General features: G+C 54.1%; 1 protein-coding gene across 4 annotated transcripts in view; it reads right to left on the bottom strand.

Annotated features, from left to right (window-relative positions):
• Positions 1-13,128: 13,128 nt before the first annotated feature.
• Positions 13,129-17,534, bottom strand: part of GPR55 (G protein-coupled receptor 55) — a 37,688-nt gene continuing 33,282 nt past the window's right edge. For all 4 annotated transcript variants that reach the window (XM_082689797.1, XM_082689799.1, XM_082689798.1 and 1 more), the window contains exon 2: positions 13,129-16,598. In XM_082689797.1, the coding sequence (XP_082545923.1) occupies positions 15,628-16,598 (971 nt within the window). In that variant the 3' untranslated portion in view covers positions 13,129-15,627. The remainder of the gene's footprint in view (positions 16,599-17,534) is intronic.

Below are 17,534 nucleotides of genomic sequence, written 5' to 3'. Positions count from 1 at the left end.
GAGAGAGTCGGCACAGGTTTCCTAGCTGTTAAAAGAAGTTTCCCTGTGCATCATTCAGCCTACCCTGGCTACAGGCTGGGATGGAACCAAAAAGGAAGCGTGAGGAGGTGATATCAGTCATTCATTCAGCAAGTGGTTTGGAGCCCTGCTGTGTGCCGAGCGCTGTCTGGGGAATAGGGACAGCCGAGCTGGATGCTGGCCCTCCCTGCTGGGAGCACACAGAACTGCGAGTCAGCCTCCGCCGATATACCTGTACTTAACCTGAGACACAAACACAGGCTCTCAAGCACAGCGGGGGAGCCTACAGCGTGTCTCCTTGGGTGGTGACTCCCCTGTGTCGCTTTTTTCACCTCTCTTTTTGACTTTGGCTAACTTCCCATCAGATTGCAAAAGGCTTGACCTTCCTGCACAGGGAGAGGGTGACCAAGCCCCACACAGAGCCACCATGGGCCACCCTCTCCTCACCTGACCTTGAGACCAAGAGATGGAACCCAGCTCCTTGGGCTCCATGACTTGTGGCTCTGGTGTGGAGGGGAAGGCTGGGGTCTGAGCAGGATATGGTGAGATGAGCAGAGCACAGGGTGAGAACAAAGCCACCCGCCTTCCTCCAGCTGTGGGCTGGGGACGGGCAGATCCTGGTTCTTTCCAGGTGTTCTGCCATCCATCTACTTCTGCCATCCATCTACAGCCCTCCAGATCTTTTGGCACAATTTTAACCCTCGCTGTTTATCTTGCGATCCCCACCACAACACCCAAGTGCTCTGTTTTAGAATTTCTCTACTACAGGCCAGAAAACAAACGTCCAGGAGTTCATGCCTTCTTTTAGCTTAATGCCATATTTGCTGAGCAATCTCTGAAGTCCACTCTGGGTTCCACAAAAAGGAGCTCCTTCTGCTTCTTCTTTTCGTGGAAGCTAAGGACTTGGTTCTCACTAGAGACAGTGAACCCTCCCTCAACCCAGTGATGGCCCCAGCCCTGGTTATCTCTTTGTGCAAATGGCCATTAACCCTGGTCCCCATTCCGTTGGAGGTTGGAGCCTCGCTGGTCAGTAGAACGACAGTGGTCCCTCTAGCTTTATTCTCCCCACCATACCCTCAAGTTCCCTCTGCATCAGACATGTCCATGGGCTACTTTGGACCTCTCTCACTTATCTTTGGGCCACTGGCCACCACCCCGGCCACTGCAGAGACCCCCACCCCTTTTGTGTGCACTCGGACCAGCTTCCTCCACGCACAGCCCAGTGGCCTCTGGTCCACGCTGTGCATTTCTTGCCTCCGGGGTTTCCCTGGATATTAGGGAATGAGACACAGCATCCTCTCTAGCTCAGCCAGAAGTCCAGACAATTAACAACAGCAAGGGAACCAACGTGAGATGGAGCCTGGGGACAAATTCTTCTCCTCTTCTCCTCTGGAGGATGATGCTGAGCACCAGTGATTTATACGGCTTCCCAGAGGACGGTCCCACAAGATCGATCAACCAGCTAGGTTTGTCACCAAGCCATGGCCAGCTCCATGCGGCACTCTGGAACTGGCCTGTCCTTCTCCCTGCAGCACTCCCCTCTCCCTCTCTCCTGCTCCCTGAGGTCACCCTCCCTAACAAGGGAGTGTCCCTTGAGCCTTTGCTTCCTGCTTTGCTTTCCAAGGAACCAAAACAAAGTCCTCTTGATTTCCTTCCCAGAATTCCATAGGACATTCTTGGAGCCACAATGGGCTTCCCACTTGCCCCCTCTGAGATGGGCACAGGACCTAGGCTGGCTGGTCACCCCTCTTCCCCCCAGCCACAGAAACTGTCCCAGGAATCGCTATGTGACCCCCTCCACATTGTCCCTGGTGTTGATGTTGGGGCACCAGGGGCCTGGTGGACCCATGAAGTCACTACCTTCCTTCTTCCCTACCAGCGATGGCTTCCTCCTCTTTCAGTCCAGACCAGCAGGACTCCAGCTCCCAGGAAGCCTTTCTTCATCACCGGTGCCCAAAGAGATCCCCATGCTCCATTCGGTAACGTCCAGAATCCACAATCCCTGGCCTCTCCAGCGCCCGGCTATGGGCACCAGGCAGTGTCTGGCTCTCTTACCTGGATGTCTGAATCTGCTGCTGGTACGTAGGTGCTTCTGTGTGTGACCATTTCTGTGGGCCATGCAGTTCCCCACAGCAGCCCAGAATGGATTCATTGGCCAAAACGCAGCAGGCTGCGCTTCTTAGAAAATGTCCAGGTTGTTTAATGTGAGGTGCGCTTACAGCTTACAGATCTCAAGGGCTTACCTCTCTGCGTAGAGATCAGGAAAGAGCCGCACTGGAAATATCAGAGGCTTTGCAGACCCTACAGTCTCTGTCATAACTTACTCTGCTCTGTGGTGTTCACCCGAAAGTGGCCACAGAGACTACAGACAGGAATGACTATTCCAGGAAGACCACAGGTAGTGGCCCCAGGCTTAGGGGCAGGGACAGATCCGCAGAACCTCAGGACACCTGTCAGGCCCCTGCTGGAGGGAGCAGCTCCATAGGTGACCATGTCACCCACTGTGTGGCCCCCATGATGCCCCCACCATGGCTGACTAGATCTGCGGGGAGCGCCTGACCCACAGGTGGCCAGTCCTCAGGTTGCCAGAGGTCAACAGGAGGGGACCGGCCAGCTTAGAGAGGGGCCATTTGGAGGGACGGTGGTGGTGGGAGACAGAGACAAGAGGCTGGAAGGGGGAGAGCAGAGTCAGTAAACTTTCTGGAAACTTCTAGCCCTTCCAAGCACTGAGCCCTGTTCCAGGCGCCATGAGGCCTGTCCAGGGAGGTCTTGTTGTGGGTCTGTCGGGGCCTTGCAATGGAGGGGCGAGTCCATATTCCATATTCATCCTTGCTTCCCTTTCCTCCTTACTTCCCTCCTTCCTTCTCTCCTTCCTTATTCGAGCAGTAATTTTTAGTAAGTTTACAAAATTGTAGAGTTAGCATCCTCACCTGTTTCTCGAAGGAACCTGACGGAGTTCTCCCTGTAGCCAAAGACCCTCACACAGCTCAGTTCCATGTGAGAAGCCAGAATACCACGGGGACATGTAGGAAGGGCCTCGCCGGGGCCTGGAAGTCAGGGAAGGCGTTCCAGACAGATGTGTGTCCAAGTTGAGACCTGAGGACCGTGAGAATCCCCTGGAGATGTGGGGAAGTGGGGGAGGTTCCCATCACCTCTTTGACCTTCAGGTGGCAGCTGCCAGGGGCCAGATCTGGACCAGGTACCTGCCTCGGTGTTCATAGCGGAGACACAACATCCACCAGAGGCGGCTCCCGAGCACCCAGGGAACTCAGAGCAGCTTCCGGAGACCGCCATGGTCTCTGCAGACAGGGCCCTTAGGGGTCCCCCCACCCCCACATCAGGGCTCTGCCTCCTGGACCCCAGGGAAGGGAAGACTTTGTGCCTCCCCCTTGCCCCCTGGGGGTAATTTATGGCCACTGGTTTCCCTCCACACATCCAAAAAAAAAAAAAAAAGACCCTAATCCAGTGTTTCCCAAGGAACGGAGGTGAGATTATCAGAGAGGGCTTACCCTTGTGGCTCTGAGGCTTGTCTGTCCATAGGATACTGCTCCTCATCCCCCAACAGAGAGGGAATCTCCTAGTCCCACCTACATCCAGGAGCCCCCCTCCCATACCCCCACAACCAGCTTTCTCCTTCTGGAGGAGGAAACCTCCCTTCCCTTCACAGGAGGGCTCTTTGTTGCCTGCAAGAGAAACGGCCTGAGCTAACCCATGTAAGTAGGAGTGGCTCCAAGTTCAGGAGACTTGCCAAGAACATGCCTGCAGGTGATGGCAGCCACCTGGGGACCTCCCTCAGCTTCCCTCCAGGAGTGAGAATGGATGGCAATGTGATGCTGGGGGTGACCCCTAGCCCTGGGCCCTTGGGTCACTCAGCTGTGACAGGGAAGCAGGCATTAGCCCAGACACTGCCTCTGTGGGAATGCCACCCCCTTGCTTCCGTATTCCATCAGAAGAATCTAGATTGGCTCCACCTACCCAGACCTGGGTTTCCCCAGGAACCATGGGCACAGGCCAACTGTGCCCCAAACTAAGGCAACCCTGAGAATGAGGTGTCTCTCACTTGGCCATTAAGAAGAGGCACACAGGGCACCTGGGTGGCTCAGTGGGCACAGGCCAACTGTGCCCCAAACTAAGGCAACCCTGAGAATGAAGTGTCTCTCACTTGGCCATTAAGAAGAGGCACACAGGGCACCTGGGTGGCTCAGTGGGCACAGGCCAACTGTGCCCCAAACTAAGGCAACCCTGAGAATGAAGTGTCTCTCACTTGGCCATTAAGAAGAGGCACACAGGGCACCTGGGTGGCTCAGTGGGTTAAGACTCTGCCTTCGGCTCAGGTCCTGATCTCAGGGTCCTGAGATTGAGCCCCACATCTGGCTCTTTGCTCAGCGGGGAGCCTGCTTCCCCCACCCTGCCTGCTTCTCTGCCCACTTGTAATCTCTCTCTTTCTCTCTCAAATAAATGAATAAAATATTAAAGAAGAAGAAGGAGGAGGAGGAAGAGGCACACAGCATTTGCTGACCCAGTCAACTAGTTAAGTGTCTGCCTTCGGTTCAGGTCATGATCTTGGGGTCCTGGGATCGAGCCCCACTCCATGCTCAGCAGGGAGTCTGCTTGTCTCTCCCTCTTCCCTTCCCTCTGCTTGTGCTCTCTCTCTCTCTCCCACATAGATAAATAAAATCTTAAAAAAAAAAAAAGAAGAAGAAGATACACACACAAAAGAAATCATTTTTCCAAATATGAAGATTCAACTTGCATATAGCGACTATGAGGGTAAGCATGCAACTGTTTAAATGTCTCTTGTAGAGTTCACGCGTGGTCGTTTTTAAATACCTATTTGAATTCCATAGAAGGTAAATAATAAATACATTAATTTGGAAATGCCGCTACTTTCACATTTTATGGGACACTTTCATCTCCACTTTTCACCAGAGTTTCTGGAGTCCATGTCTTCACCATCTTTTGGGCTACACAGGACTTCCAGAGCACAAGACCTCCCCTCGAGTCTCACTTACTCAAATTCAGCACTTTTTGAATGGCTGTGTGATGCTATCATCAGAAATTTTTTGTTTAAAGATTTTATTTATTTATGACAGAGAGAGTTAGTGAGAGAGGAAACATAAGTACAGGGGAGCAGGAGAGGGAGAAGCAGGCTCCCCACTGAGCAGGGAGCCTGGTGCGGGGCTCAATCCCAGGACCCTGGGATCATGACCTGAGCTGAAGACAGACACTTAATGACTGCATCACCCAGGTGCCCCATCACAAAAAATTTTGACCCAAACCACAAGTGCGCTTTCCCCTATAATTGGGGGCTTAGAGTTGCTATTTGAACTTGAAGAGAAATGGGACCTTATTTGTAAGTGGCAATACGAGACTTGTCAGTTACCCTAGCATTACTATGACATTAACCAAAGGTGGCTAAGGCTCCCTCACCCAGCTGGCATGAATATCTTGGGCCAGGACTCTGGCTTTCTCTTATCTCCAGTAGGTGCTGCCTGCACTCCTGATCCAGGGGGAGCCAAGCCTCCAGTTGCCCCTAGTTTGAAGCGAGGGTTGGGGGCAATGGTGGTGTCTGCCACCGTCAGTCCCCAGGTGTTTATGGGTTCTGCTGTGAGCGACAATTAGGAAGGACCATCTTTATTTAGAACTCCTTGCCTACTGCAGAGTGCCTTGGAGGGCCAAATGAGGCAGAACAGACCAGGAGAGGGTTAAATCTGTTCCCTACCAGATGCAGATCGGTGGGAGGAGGCTGGCAGGTGAGCTGGTGCTAACCTGTGCTGGGGAGCAGAGGGGTCACCCTGTGACAGTGCAGGATCTCTGAAGAGCCTGAGTGGGCTTGGAGAGGGTGGGCAAGGGCACAGAAACCCATGGTGCTGCCCTGGAAAGAGCACTTATCTGGGAATCAGAAAGCAGGGGCCACTCACGCCTCTGCTTTCTGTGTTTCCACATCTGTAAAGCAGTTCCCCTTGAACGCAAGTCCTGGACACGCCTAGGGCTGGCCCCAAGTCCTCAGCTTATGGAAGCTTTGTGATTTCATCCCATGTCAGTGGGACCCTGGCACTCCCCACCACAGTTCTAGAAGTCTTGGGGGGAAACTGCTTGATTCTCCACCTTAGCCCTGGTCCTACAAGTCTGTGGGTCTGAGCCCATGTGGGAAATCTCCAGTTTCCTTTCTCCTGTAAATGACAACGGTCAGAAGGCTACTGAGTGTGGGGGACTTTATGGGAAGCCACGGGTAATGGAGACAGATTATAACACAGAAATTTAAAATCTACCTGAGCCCCATCCCCTGACAAGGGATCTCTCACTTGCCCTGTGCAGATCCCTCTCCAGGTTTGCTGGTTCCAGATGCCCCACAGCCTTAGCAATCAGCATATCACCTCACCTGTGCGTATCTTTGTTGGAACTTTAAATGCAGGGTGGGGGGGGGGGTCTGTGGGTGAGTATCTCTAAAAGAGCCTTCCCTTTGCTGTCTGTTTGAATTACAGTTTTCTCCTGGTTTTATGGTAAATGTCCCAAGACAGAAAAATCATATGGCCAAGCACTTATATGAGGAGTAATGACTCCTAGGGGCCGATGATGAAGAGCAGAAAGAGGACAGATGGCCTAGGTGGAGTGGGGAGCAGTGAGCGTGGGAAGGGGGCATGGGAGGTGGGAGGGAAGAGTAGGGAAACAATTCATGATCCTGCCAAAAACTGGAGCTGCTGGCAGGATAAGACCTTGGAGATGCTTTATGGTGTGACAATAATGTGCCCCCAAGAACTTTGGCATAAGTTTGGGCAAGGTCATCCTCTGCGAGTGGAACTCGTTATATCAACACATTGGAAGAACAGTAATAATAATAAAATACATAATATAATGACAGTGAAGCAACTGGTATGCCTCGCTTCACCAACTTAGATTACAAATCTGTTTACCTTTTTTTTCTTGCCCAAATTCACTGGGCAGGGGAGTGGCCCCAATTTTCCAATTTTCCAAGGGTTCTCCCCACCCCAAAGAGGGGTCGGCTTGGCTTCCTCACACCACAAGGAGAAGCAGGGTCCCAAGAACCCACGGCTGCCGTTGCCTCCTGCTGCCACTAGGTGTCACTGTGGAAGCTTGCTCGCACAGCGGTGTCCGCGGCCCCGACAGTGTTCTTTACACACCCCTTCCGTCATTTCCTAAAACACCATCCTCCAGGCAGGGTGGCTGGGTGGGAAGGGATCTCCTACGTCATCCACATTCCATGCGCCCCTCAGCCCCCCACCCTTTGATGTGCGAACAGCATGTCAGCCTCCCCCCTTTACTCAAGGTGAATTACTTTGACGGCCAGACTGTTCTTCCCTGCCACTGCTCCTTGGGTCACCCCTAGCACACCTGACAGAGTGCGCCCAGCTCTGCCTATCGGAGATCAGAGGTGGAGATACGGGTGTCTCTCCTGTCAGAACGACCCCCACCTTAAGGGGCTACACACCAGCCGGTGACGACCAGCTTCTGCTGAGCCCCAGTGCTTACAACCCCAAGAGGAAAAGAATGGCACTCTGGTGGCCCACATTTGTGTACCCAAGAGGGCACACAGGTGATCCTTATCCTGAGGAAGAACATCTGTTTCCAGGTACTCTGCCTAAAGCAGGAGGGTTTTTTTTTCTTTTTTTGTTATTGTTGTTGTTAAGATTTTACTTATTTATTTGTCAGAGAGAGAGGGAGAGAGTGTGAGCATAGGCAGACAGAGTGGCAGGCAGAGGCAAAGGGAGAAGCAGGCTTCCCGCCGAGCAAGGAGTCTGATGTGGGACTCGACCCCAGGATGCTGGGATCATGACCCGAGCCGAAGGCAGCCGCTTAACCAGCTGAGCCACCCAGGCGTCCCTAAAGCAGGAGTTCTTAACCTGGAGGTCAGGCATCGAACTCAGAAGAGTCAGGAACTGGCTGGGGAAAACCATTACACACTTATTTTCACTAATTGCTAATTGAAAGTGTCATTTCCTTCCACAATGTGAGCAGGCATCACACTGCAGTCATGGAGACGGTCCCTGGGACTTTGCCACCAACAGAAGTCACAGCAAATGTCACATCACTCCACAGCTGCTGCTGAGATTTCAAAATATTGTTTCAGCTCCGCTCATCGCTGACCCCAAATTATATAGCTATTAAGCCTGGTACCAGACCTTCTTAAGCAAGGCCCGAAAACAGAAGTGCACCTGTGGCCATATCACAATTTTTAAATTTTGGTGACTGTATTTCAGTATATTGGGTTTCCTTAGTGATCTTATACATCTTACTTTATGCCTTTAAAACTTCTAGCCTGGGGACCCCTGGATGGCTTAGTTGGTTGGGTATTGGACTCTTGATTTCGGCTCCATTTCAGGGTTATGGGACCAAGCCCTGCACGGGGCTCTGCACTGGGTGGGGAGTCTGCTTGAGATTCTCTCTCTGCCTCTCCCTCTGCTCCTCCCTCTGCTCCCGTGCTCTCTCTCTCTCAAATAAATAAATAAATCCTTAAAAATAATAAAATAAATATTAAAATAATATTAATAATATAAAATATTAATATTAATTTATATTTATATAAAAAATTTTAAAAATAATAAAACTGCTATCCTGGGGAAAGCCCACAAGCCTCTCCAGACTGCAGGAGGAATCCATGGTACAAAACTGACCTGTGGCCTACACTGACAGCAACTAGCCACCACTTCTTCCTTTTTTTAAAAAGAGGAACTCACCACAATTCTAATTCAATTCGAATTCAAAATAATTTCAATTCGAATTTGAAATAAATTCTATGTATTGAGCCCTCACCAGTGCCAGATATTTTGCATGGGTGGCTACCTCCTAGGCAGAGCTGAAGTGTGTCGCTGGCCATAGGAAAGCAAGGTCAGGGCTGGAGCAGGGAGTCAGCCTTGACCTTTTGACCCAGCTCCTGAGCTTTCCTCATTCTCAGTCTGGCTGTCTCCAAGCCCTTGGGAGCCCGGGGCTGAGTGCAGCTCAGGGTCATGGCCAGATCTGGCCAAAAGAGGAAGATAGTCTTGGGGAGTCCAATGTTCAGCCCGTGAACTGCTCTGATCCCACAGGCACCGAGCAACCTTCCGTCTCCCAGAGTCACCCCAGCTACCTGCCCCTTGCAGGCTTGGATAAGCCTGACTGGGACCCCAGTGTCACAGCCTTAAGGGGGAAGAGAGCCAGCCCTGTGAAAGCCACACACTCCTGGGCTGATAATCAGCTGCCGGCTGCCAAGCCTCCCATCCCTGTTTGCACATCTGCTCATGACGGGCACTGCACAACTTTCCATCATTTACTAGAGATTTTCCAGGTGACACATGCCCTCTGCCATCCTTCTGGTTCTTTCCGGCTCCCTGGCCACCCCTGGTCTCCTTTCTTCCTTCCTCCCTTTCTGAAGCAATAAATCCTCTCTTGGAACAGCTTCTCCCACTTTCACCCCCAGGGGCTTTCCCAAATAAGTTTTTGTTTGTTTGTTTGTTTGTTTTCCTGCAGGGGGGTTTTGGTAAATAACATTTTCTCAATCTCATGAACAACTCCTTGCTACACTAGGTCCCGTCTTATTTCAGGCTGCTGTAGCATAACACCACAGGCTGGGGCCTTCAACAACAGCCATTTATTTTTCCACAGTTCTGGAGGCCGGAAGTACAAGATCCAGGTGCCAGCATGGCCGGGATCTGTGGACAGCCCTCTCTCTTCACAGACTATGATTCCTTGCTGTGTTGTCACGTGACAGGAGGAGCAAGGGGCTCTTAGGGTCTCTCCTCAGGGCCCTCATGACCTAATCACCTCCCAAAGGCCCCACCTCCTAGTTTCATCCTATTGGAGGTGAGGATTTCAACATATGAATTTGGGGGGCGGGACACACACATTCAGTCCCCTTCCTGAGGGAGGTGGGAGGCATGGGGAGGTGATGTGCAGCCTTGTCCTTGGAATCAAACCATTCCTGTCACTGGCCCTGAGGCTCTCTCCGCTAACTTCCAGTGCCTGCCAGGTCCCGGAAGCTGAAGACCACCAGCTGAGTGCTGAGAAAGCCCACCACCTGCTCCCTGCCCCTTCAAGTTGGGGCTCTGCCCTGAACCAACTCATGCCCTCGGAAATTCTCCAAGGCACTTAGAGGCAAAGACACTGGGTCTGACTTGTCTAAAGGCTCCACACTTGGGCACCAAGGTCCCCGGCTCTCTTTGCTCTCAGGGATTCTGTCTACCTTCCCATTCCACATTCCGCATTCCTTCCCAGAAGGAGGCCACTCACTCCGCCCTCTGTGGCTTCCCATCCTGACTGAGACTCGGCCTCTCTATGTCTCAGGCTTAGCCACATGTGCATCCCCAACCTCTCCTCCCGGAGTAGATCCAGATGAGTGGCGTGAGCTGTTCACCCAGCGTTCTGCCTGCTCTCCTCTGGGCGCAACTTATGGGGTGCATCCAGGCCCCCTTCAAGGAGGACCCACTGTCTCGCTGCTCTGAGGCCCTCAAGGCAGGGAGTCCATTCTTCTGCTGGGCTATCCTCCTCAGGTATTTCTGGGTTCTCCTCCTGCCAAGTTCCCCACGCGTCTCCTTTCGGCCATGCCCCACGTGGTGGCACACGCTGGATTCCCATCCATGAGAATTCAGCTCCAGCCCCTTGAAGTCCAAGCCCAAGACTTACAGAAAACGGAGGAAAAACCAAGCAAAAGGGCCCATATCCGTCCCCAGAGGTGGCCACACCCAGAGATGGGAGCCCAGTGCTCCCTGTGGAGGGCGAGGTGTCCCCACCAATGTGGGGCCAGGCCTCTAGTTCGGAAGGCCTGTCTGCCCTGCGGGGAAACCCCACCACCCACCGACAGAGCTGTGGTTTGGCCCCGAAACTCCCACACGATCCCTGGGTTCCTGGACACGGTATGGTCCCCAAGTCAGCATCATGCCATGGGGAAGACACCGTCCATGAGAAGCCGCTGGGATCCTAGGATCTTGGAGCCTAGGGCCATCCGATTCCTGCGTATCTCTCCTCCATCCTCTGTGGCCTCCCCTGGACACACAGACTTGTCACCGTCACTGACACGGAGGTACAGCCCGAGCTGTCCTTGGAGAACAGGTCTGTCACTGGGGGATGGGCTTTGTTGCGTGACTGCAGGTGTCCCCCGGAACCTCTGTCTCAACAGCTTCCCCTCAAAGGGAGCATCTTGGTGACGCTTGCCCCGGTGATGGTCCCCGAAGAACAAAGGCTGTCTGAGGCCTCCAGGTGAAGTCGGGGCCCCTCCACCAAGCAGAACCGACATCAGGCTTTGAAGTGACAAAGCTTCAAATCTTCCTTCCAAGACTTCAAAGCACAGAGCCCACACTCAGGTTGCAGCTCCTGAGCAAGGGGCCGGCGGCGGCTTTGTGGAGAGGACACATCTTGCAGGCTCTTGGTAGGGGATGGGATGCTCAGGCTCAAACTGGCCAGGGGGAGGGGCATCCTTGTGTCCTGCTTCAAGACCCACATTCCGAGCCCTGCCGCCCATACTCCCAGAGACCCGTTCAAGGTGGTGCGTCCTGGGCTCACGGGGAAGCCAGCTGTAGGTGGGAAAAGGGGAGAAGGGGCTGTGATGGTGGTTGTAGGGGGCGTTTCCAACCCCCCACCCCGCAAAGTGCTACTCTTCTGGGTCTTGAGCCCCCGCCCCCTAAGCAGCAGGGCTCCCGCCAGTTCCCATGGAACTGGAAGACAGTTCCATGTAGGAATCTCCCCCATCTCCACGTGGTACCTGAGTGCAGATGCCTGTGTCCCTACCCCGAGACGGCTCTGCATACCAGGCTCTCCTCACCGACCTCTTTTAGCCTCTGCTGGTCTCCATGGCCACCTGCCAGCCCTCAGCCTTTTCAAGCAGCTTTGCAGTTAGGCTTTATTTGTGGCAACTTGCTACAAGGCTGTGGTCTTTCAGTTTCACAGGCTCCACAGAGAGGAATGCAAGAGGACCATGGAGCTCACGGACCAGCATTCTGCCTGTCAAATGTCCCCCGGGGGCTGATATCCCTAAAGGAAGGTCAGTCCTGCCGTGAGGGGACACGGCCCAGACAGGAGGTGGCTCCTGGGTCAGAGGAGATGGCTGTGGCATTGATCTTCTTGGCCTGTCGTAACAAGATACCACAGACTTTGACAACAGGAGTATGTCTCACTGTTCTGGAGGCTGGGCGCCCAGGATGGAGGTACCACCGAGGGCTCCCTCCTTGGGTTGCAAATGGCCACCTTCTCCTCACGTCCTCAACACAGCCTTTCTCCGTGCATGCAGTGGAGGAGAAAAAAGCAAAAAAAAAAACTCTGGTGGCTCTTCCATAAGGACACCAATCCCGTTGTGAAGGCTCCAAGCTCAGGACCTCATCTAAAACAAAGTATGTCCCAAAGGCCCCATTTCCAAATACTGTCATACTGGGGGTTAGGACTCCAAAATATGGATTTGGGTGTTGAGAGGAGACACATAGCAACTGTCCAGGGTGGGGATGTCCCCAGCCAGCCCACAGCACCCAGGTTGCAGCTTAGCTATGCCCGAGGTTGTGGGAAATTTAGGAGAAAGAGGTGGTCTGGGCCAGCCCCTAAGAGCTCCCATTCTCCAGAAGCTCTGGATAGGCGAGCAGGATTCTCACGTCAGGAGCCATGACAGAAAACTCAGATTTAACCTGGGAGAGTCAGACTCACACCACAGGTAGTTGGTGAAGGGAGGGGGCACAGCGAAGGACCTCTGGGGGGCTGGCCCTGTGTCTTTCGCCCATTGGGGGTCAGCAGGCCACCTATGCTGGGCCACACAATGTCTGTAAAAGGAGCCCGGGCCCTTGGAAGCAGCTCCAGCGTCACGATAGTGGTGGGACATGATGGAGGGAGTGGGTGTGGCAGGCTCAGTCCTGGAGGGACGGCAGCTGGGCCTGGGGGCGGGGGTTCTCTGCAGCCCAGCTGCTGCCACAAGGAGCCAAGTACACAAGTGGGTGTAGGGGTGTGGGGAGCTGCGCTGGGAGCAGTCTCAGGGTACTCCTGAACTCCTGTACTCGGCATCCGTGTGGCCGCTCCAGCTTGAGCCCTTCTTGGCTCCTTTGGCCAAGACGGCCGTGTCACCAGGCAAGGGCCTTCAGCGGCCGGCTCTCCCCTGGAGCCAGGGCTGCCCGAGAACTCCCCACGACCACGTCACACAGCACCATAGAAATCCATTTATTTGGCAAATCCGTTTGATCGGATCATTTTCCCAATAAATTGTGCTACTTTCACGCATGTACCTATTACAAGTATCTCTTGGCTTTTTCCAGACTGGGAGGAAAACTATGGTCACGCTGACAGCCGAACAATGTCCCCAAGCCTCCTTTACCGACAGGCATTTCAGCCATTTCCACAGGCTGAGCTCAGAGTTCCGCAACTCACTGACCGTCCCTTGCTGGCAGGAGAGGGCCCCTGGATGCCTCAGCACCCAGCCTTAACCCTGGCCCTGACCTCTGCCCCTTCCATGCCCACTGGACTGAGTGTGAAGCCCCCGGCAGAGCAGCCTGGCCAGAGGTCCTGGGTCCAAACCCACTCCCACAGGCCCCGATGAGTCCTCTGCGACTTGCAGACCAGGAGGGGTCTGCAAGGAGAGAGAGAAGAGGCCTGTGTTCTTCCCCAGTGTGTTGGCATCAGTCAGGGGGTCTCCAGGGCTCCCCAACAAGCCCACAGTCACCACACCGACCTGATGCTGCTGTCCCCCTCCAAGGACTTACACCACTCATGGACCTCTCCTTCTCTCCTGCCTCCTCTGTCACCCAGCTCTGGCAGGGGCAGCCTACCCATGAGACAAAATTTTATGTTTATGAACATCACAGGCATGACAGGTGGTCAGGGCACTGCTGTCTCCTCTTCTTAGGAAGCCTGTCTGGCCTGAAGTACACGAGGAGATGTGAGCGCCTCGTGATGGGCCCCCAGTGCAGAGACAGAAATTGGAGGAGTGGGCTGACCGCACACATCCATGGGCTCTGAGCCCCATCTGGCACCAGCATCTGCTGTATGTAACAGCCTGGCTTCCTTAGAGCCTCTGGGCCGGATGGCCATGGCGCTGCAGGCACCTTGGGGGGGCTGGGTCTGCAGGACTCCTGCCCTGGGCTGCTGCCTCCTGGAGGCCCAGCCTGCAGGGCGGGAGTCTCTGATCCTGGCTGGGATCACACCTCCGCACCCATTTCCACCCCAGCATTGACACTTGCTTCCTCGCCCTTTCCTGCCCTGACCACCAAGTCAGCTGTGACTGAAGCAGGAGGTAGAGAGGCTCCAGCCTTGGATGGCCCTCGGTCGAGCCGGGGATTCTCAAGCAGGAAGCAGCTCTGCCCTCCATCCTTCCTCCCCGTCCCTCCACACACCCCCCCCCTTCACAGGAGCCCCGGAGCTGCAAGCCTGGGGTTATCGCCTGATCTCCGCCTCCGCCTCCGCCTCCTGTCAGGCTTTTACCCAAACCACCCTCTTCCCCGCCACCCTGCCACCCTACCTTCCGTCCACCACTTAGCGGTGGAAGCTTCTTTACCTACAGGTAGAAAGTGGTTCTTTGCTTCCTCCAGACCTCCCCCTTTTTCACACGAAGCTCACCTCTTCCATCTCATCCCACTCACCCTGTCTTGCCAAACCACCCCACAGTTCATCCTTGTAATCGGTCGGCTCTCTGGAGCAGCCTGAGTCATCAGAACGCTTGCGGTGGTCTCGGCAGACCCTCTTCGAGATCATTCGAGAAGCCAGGGCCGGATCGTGATTTCCACGGTTGACAGTCTCCAGCCAGGAACCGCCAGGAGCTGCGTGCCATCAAATGGTTTCTCCGATCCCCGGCTGGCTCGTCTTCTCCCTCCCAGTCCCTGGAGAGGGACAGTCCTGTGGACAGTGCCACCCGGCCAGCCGCCCAGACAGGACTCGGGTGGGCGAGACAGGCACCGGGTCCTTATTCTCCTCTGGTGGACCCCAGTCAAGCCTGTTTCTCCTCGTTCTCAGTGAAACAGCCTCACGAACAGCCTCCTAGTCCGTTCAAGGTAGCAAGCCGGTCAGGCTCAGGAAAGTCCCCTCTCCTAGGCTTGTCAATCACAAGCTATAGTTTCACCATGGCCCGGTTCACCTCAGCTTCCCTCATCCTTCTGCTGCCTTCTTGTGGGCATAAGAAGGCCTGGCTGGCTTTCTGGGCCTTTCTTCCCCGTAGGAAACGTGGGGCTCTCTGTATGTCCTTGTTCTGCTCTCATCACCCCCGCTAGCTGTGAAGTTACTGGCCTCCAGAGCCTGAGAAGGGACGGAGAACTACAAGTCTCCTTGACCAACCCTCTTGGTTCTCTCTCCTAACGCCCCTCTCTTCCTTTCCAGAATCTCCCAGTCTAACAGAAGGATGGGGGGAGCTGGGAAACAGCCTCGCTCAGATGGTCTCCATCTTTTCAATTCTCCTGCCTCACGCAGAAGTAAAGAATTCACATGGTTCTCAGGTCCTTCAGGGACTCTGAAATACTGGGTGATTTATGTTGAGCTGTCTGGGTGCGGGGGAAAGGTCTTTGGGACACAATGAGCAAAGACCGTGTTCAGTGAGCATCGAAAGGGAAAGCGTACCAGTAATGTGCCACATTCGTCCATCACATCAGAAACCTTGCAACAGGGTATCTGCTATCAGAATCTGGGGCTGGGGTTTCCTTCCTCTGCATCAGTCTTTCCTTAGTCCCTGGTGGTCATGGTATCCTGGAGGACAAGCTGGGCCCTGGAAGGCCGGGGGGCCATGATGTCCATGCGGAGCTCTTTAATGACAAAGTAGTAGCAGAAGACGTCGAGGCAGCAGTTGACATTGGAGAAACACATGGACAACTGCAAGAACAAGCTGATGCTCTGCTTGGAGCTGCACTCCACGATGAAGCCGTTCCGCACCAGGAACTGCAAGAAGAAGCCCAGGTGGATGGGAAGAAAGGAGACCACGAAGACAGCCAGACTGGCTGCGATCGTCCAGATGCAGGCCTTCTTCTGGACCCAGTCCTGGGTGAGGTCCCGACGGCCAACCAGGATGCAGATGCTCCTGGAGGAACAGAAACCTATGATGCCCATGGGAAGAAGGAAGCCGAAGACCTCAAGGGGGAAGAAGACCTTGGCGCTCCAGGTGCCATCGGACATGTTGTGGAAGCACGTGTACTTCTCCACCTTCCCGTGGAAGCTGTAGATCGGGATGCTCCCGGCCCACACCAGGACCCAGATGGTGCCACAGATCCCCAGGATCTTCCTCGGGGACCGGAGATGGCTGACCAGGAACGGGTACTGGATGGCCAAGAATCGATCCAGACTAATGAAGCAGATGGTGAAGACGCTCCCGTACATGCTGACGAAGTAGAAGCACTCCACCAAGGTACAGAAGAAAGGAGGGGTGGCACGCACGTTGGACAGCGCCATCTTGAATGGAAGGGACAGCACCAGCAGCAGGTCGAAGACGGCCAGGTTGATCATGTAGATGGAGGTGGCGGCGTAATCCGGCCACCTCTTCTTCAGGAAGGAGCTGAAGCCTCGGATGGCCAATGCATTGAGGAGAAGGCCCAGGAGAAATGTGGGGATGTGGACAGCCAGCTGCACAGTTTTCATCAGCTCGTCCACCTCATCGAAGGAGCAGCTCTGGTTCTTGTTGAGCTGCGGGTTCATGTTTTTTCCTACAACACCAACAACACAGGAGATGAAGTCCCTCTCGCTCTCTACAGGCGACAGATCCAAAGGACTGTATCACACAGTCATTCGTGCCCACTGAATCACAATTAGAAAATGCTAGAAAGAAAATTGCCTCTAATCCTGCTGCCCAGTTATAAGGGCTGTTACCTTTTTGTGTATTTCATTTCAAACTCTCTCTCTCTCTCACAGGCGCTCACGCATGCACAGGTGTACGCAAGTCTTTCTCTTTTACAAAAACGGAAGTGTGTGTGAACATCTGTCCCTTGTTTTCAATCAGAACTCCTGCCGAAAGTCCAGACCCTGGCCCAGAATGGCTTCAGCAAAGGACCGTTTCATGTAATTGAAAAACTAACCAGGGCAGGGCCGACCTGAGCTATGGCTTGATCAGGAATTCAAAGGCTGTTTCCAGGACCCAGACCCTCTTTGCACACTGTCCCTCTGCTCTCTGCCACCCACATCCTGGAAGGTTGCTGCATTGGTCCGGGTTGGAGCTCAGAGAACCAGCACGTTTGGAGGAGGGCCCTCTGCCAAGGGGCAGAAAGAGAACAAGAGGGCTCTCTGGGGTCTCTTTTCTAAGAGCGCTAATCCCATTCATGAGTCTTGATCACCTCCCAAACTGCCCCATCTCCTAATACCACCACCTTGGGTTGGGGAGAGGGGTAGGTGTTTAGATTTCTGCATGTGAATTTGGGAAGGGGGATGGGACACAAACATTCAGTCCCTTAACAGTGGCCTTGGAGTAGATCAAACCCAGGAGATGTTCACTTGACCCAGACCTCCAGAACCAACGAGGCTGGACAGAGAATTCAGATGACCCAGACTCCATGCGCACACCTCTCCTTTCACAGCGGCTGGTCTGTGCCAGGCCCAGGAGCACACAGGGCCCCTGCATAGGAGAGGCCAGTCACGCTAGCCCTAGG

The sequence above is a fragment of the Mustela nivalis genome (assembly GCF_964662115.1).
Source record: "Mustela nivalis genome assembly, chromosome: 11".
Classification (NCBI taxonomy): Eukaryota; Metazoa; Chordata; class Mammalia; order Carnivora; family Mustelidae; genus Mustela; species Mustela nivalis.
The sequence above is the reverse complement of the archived record's forward strand: the minus strand, read 5'-3'. Positions and strand labels throughout refer to the sequence as shown.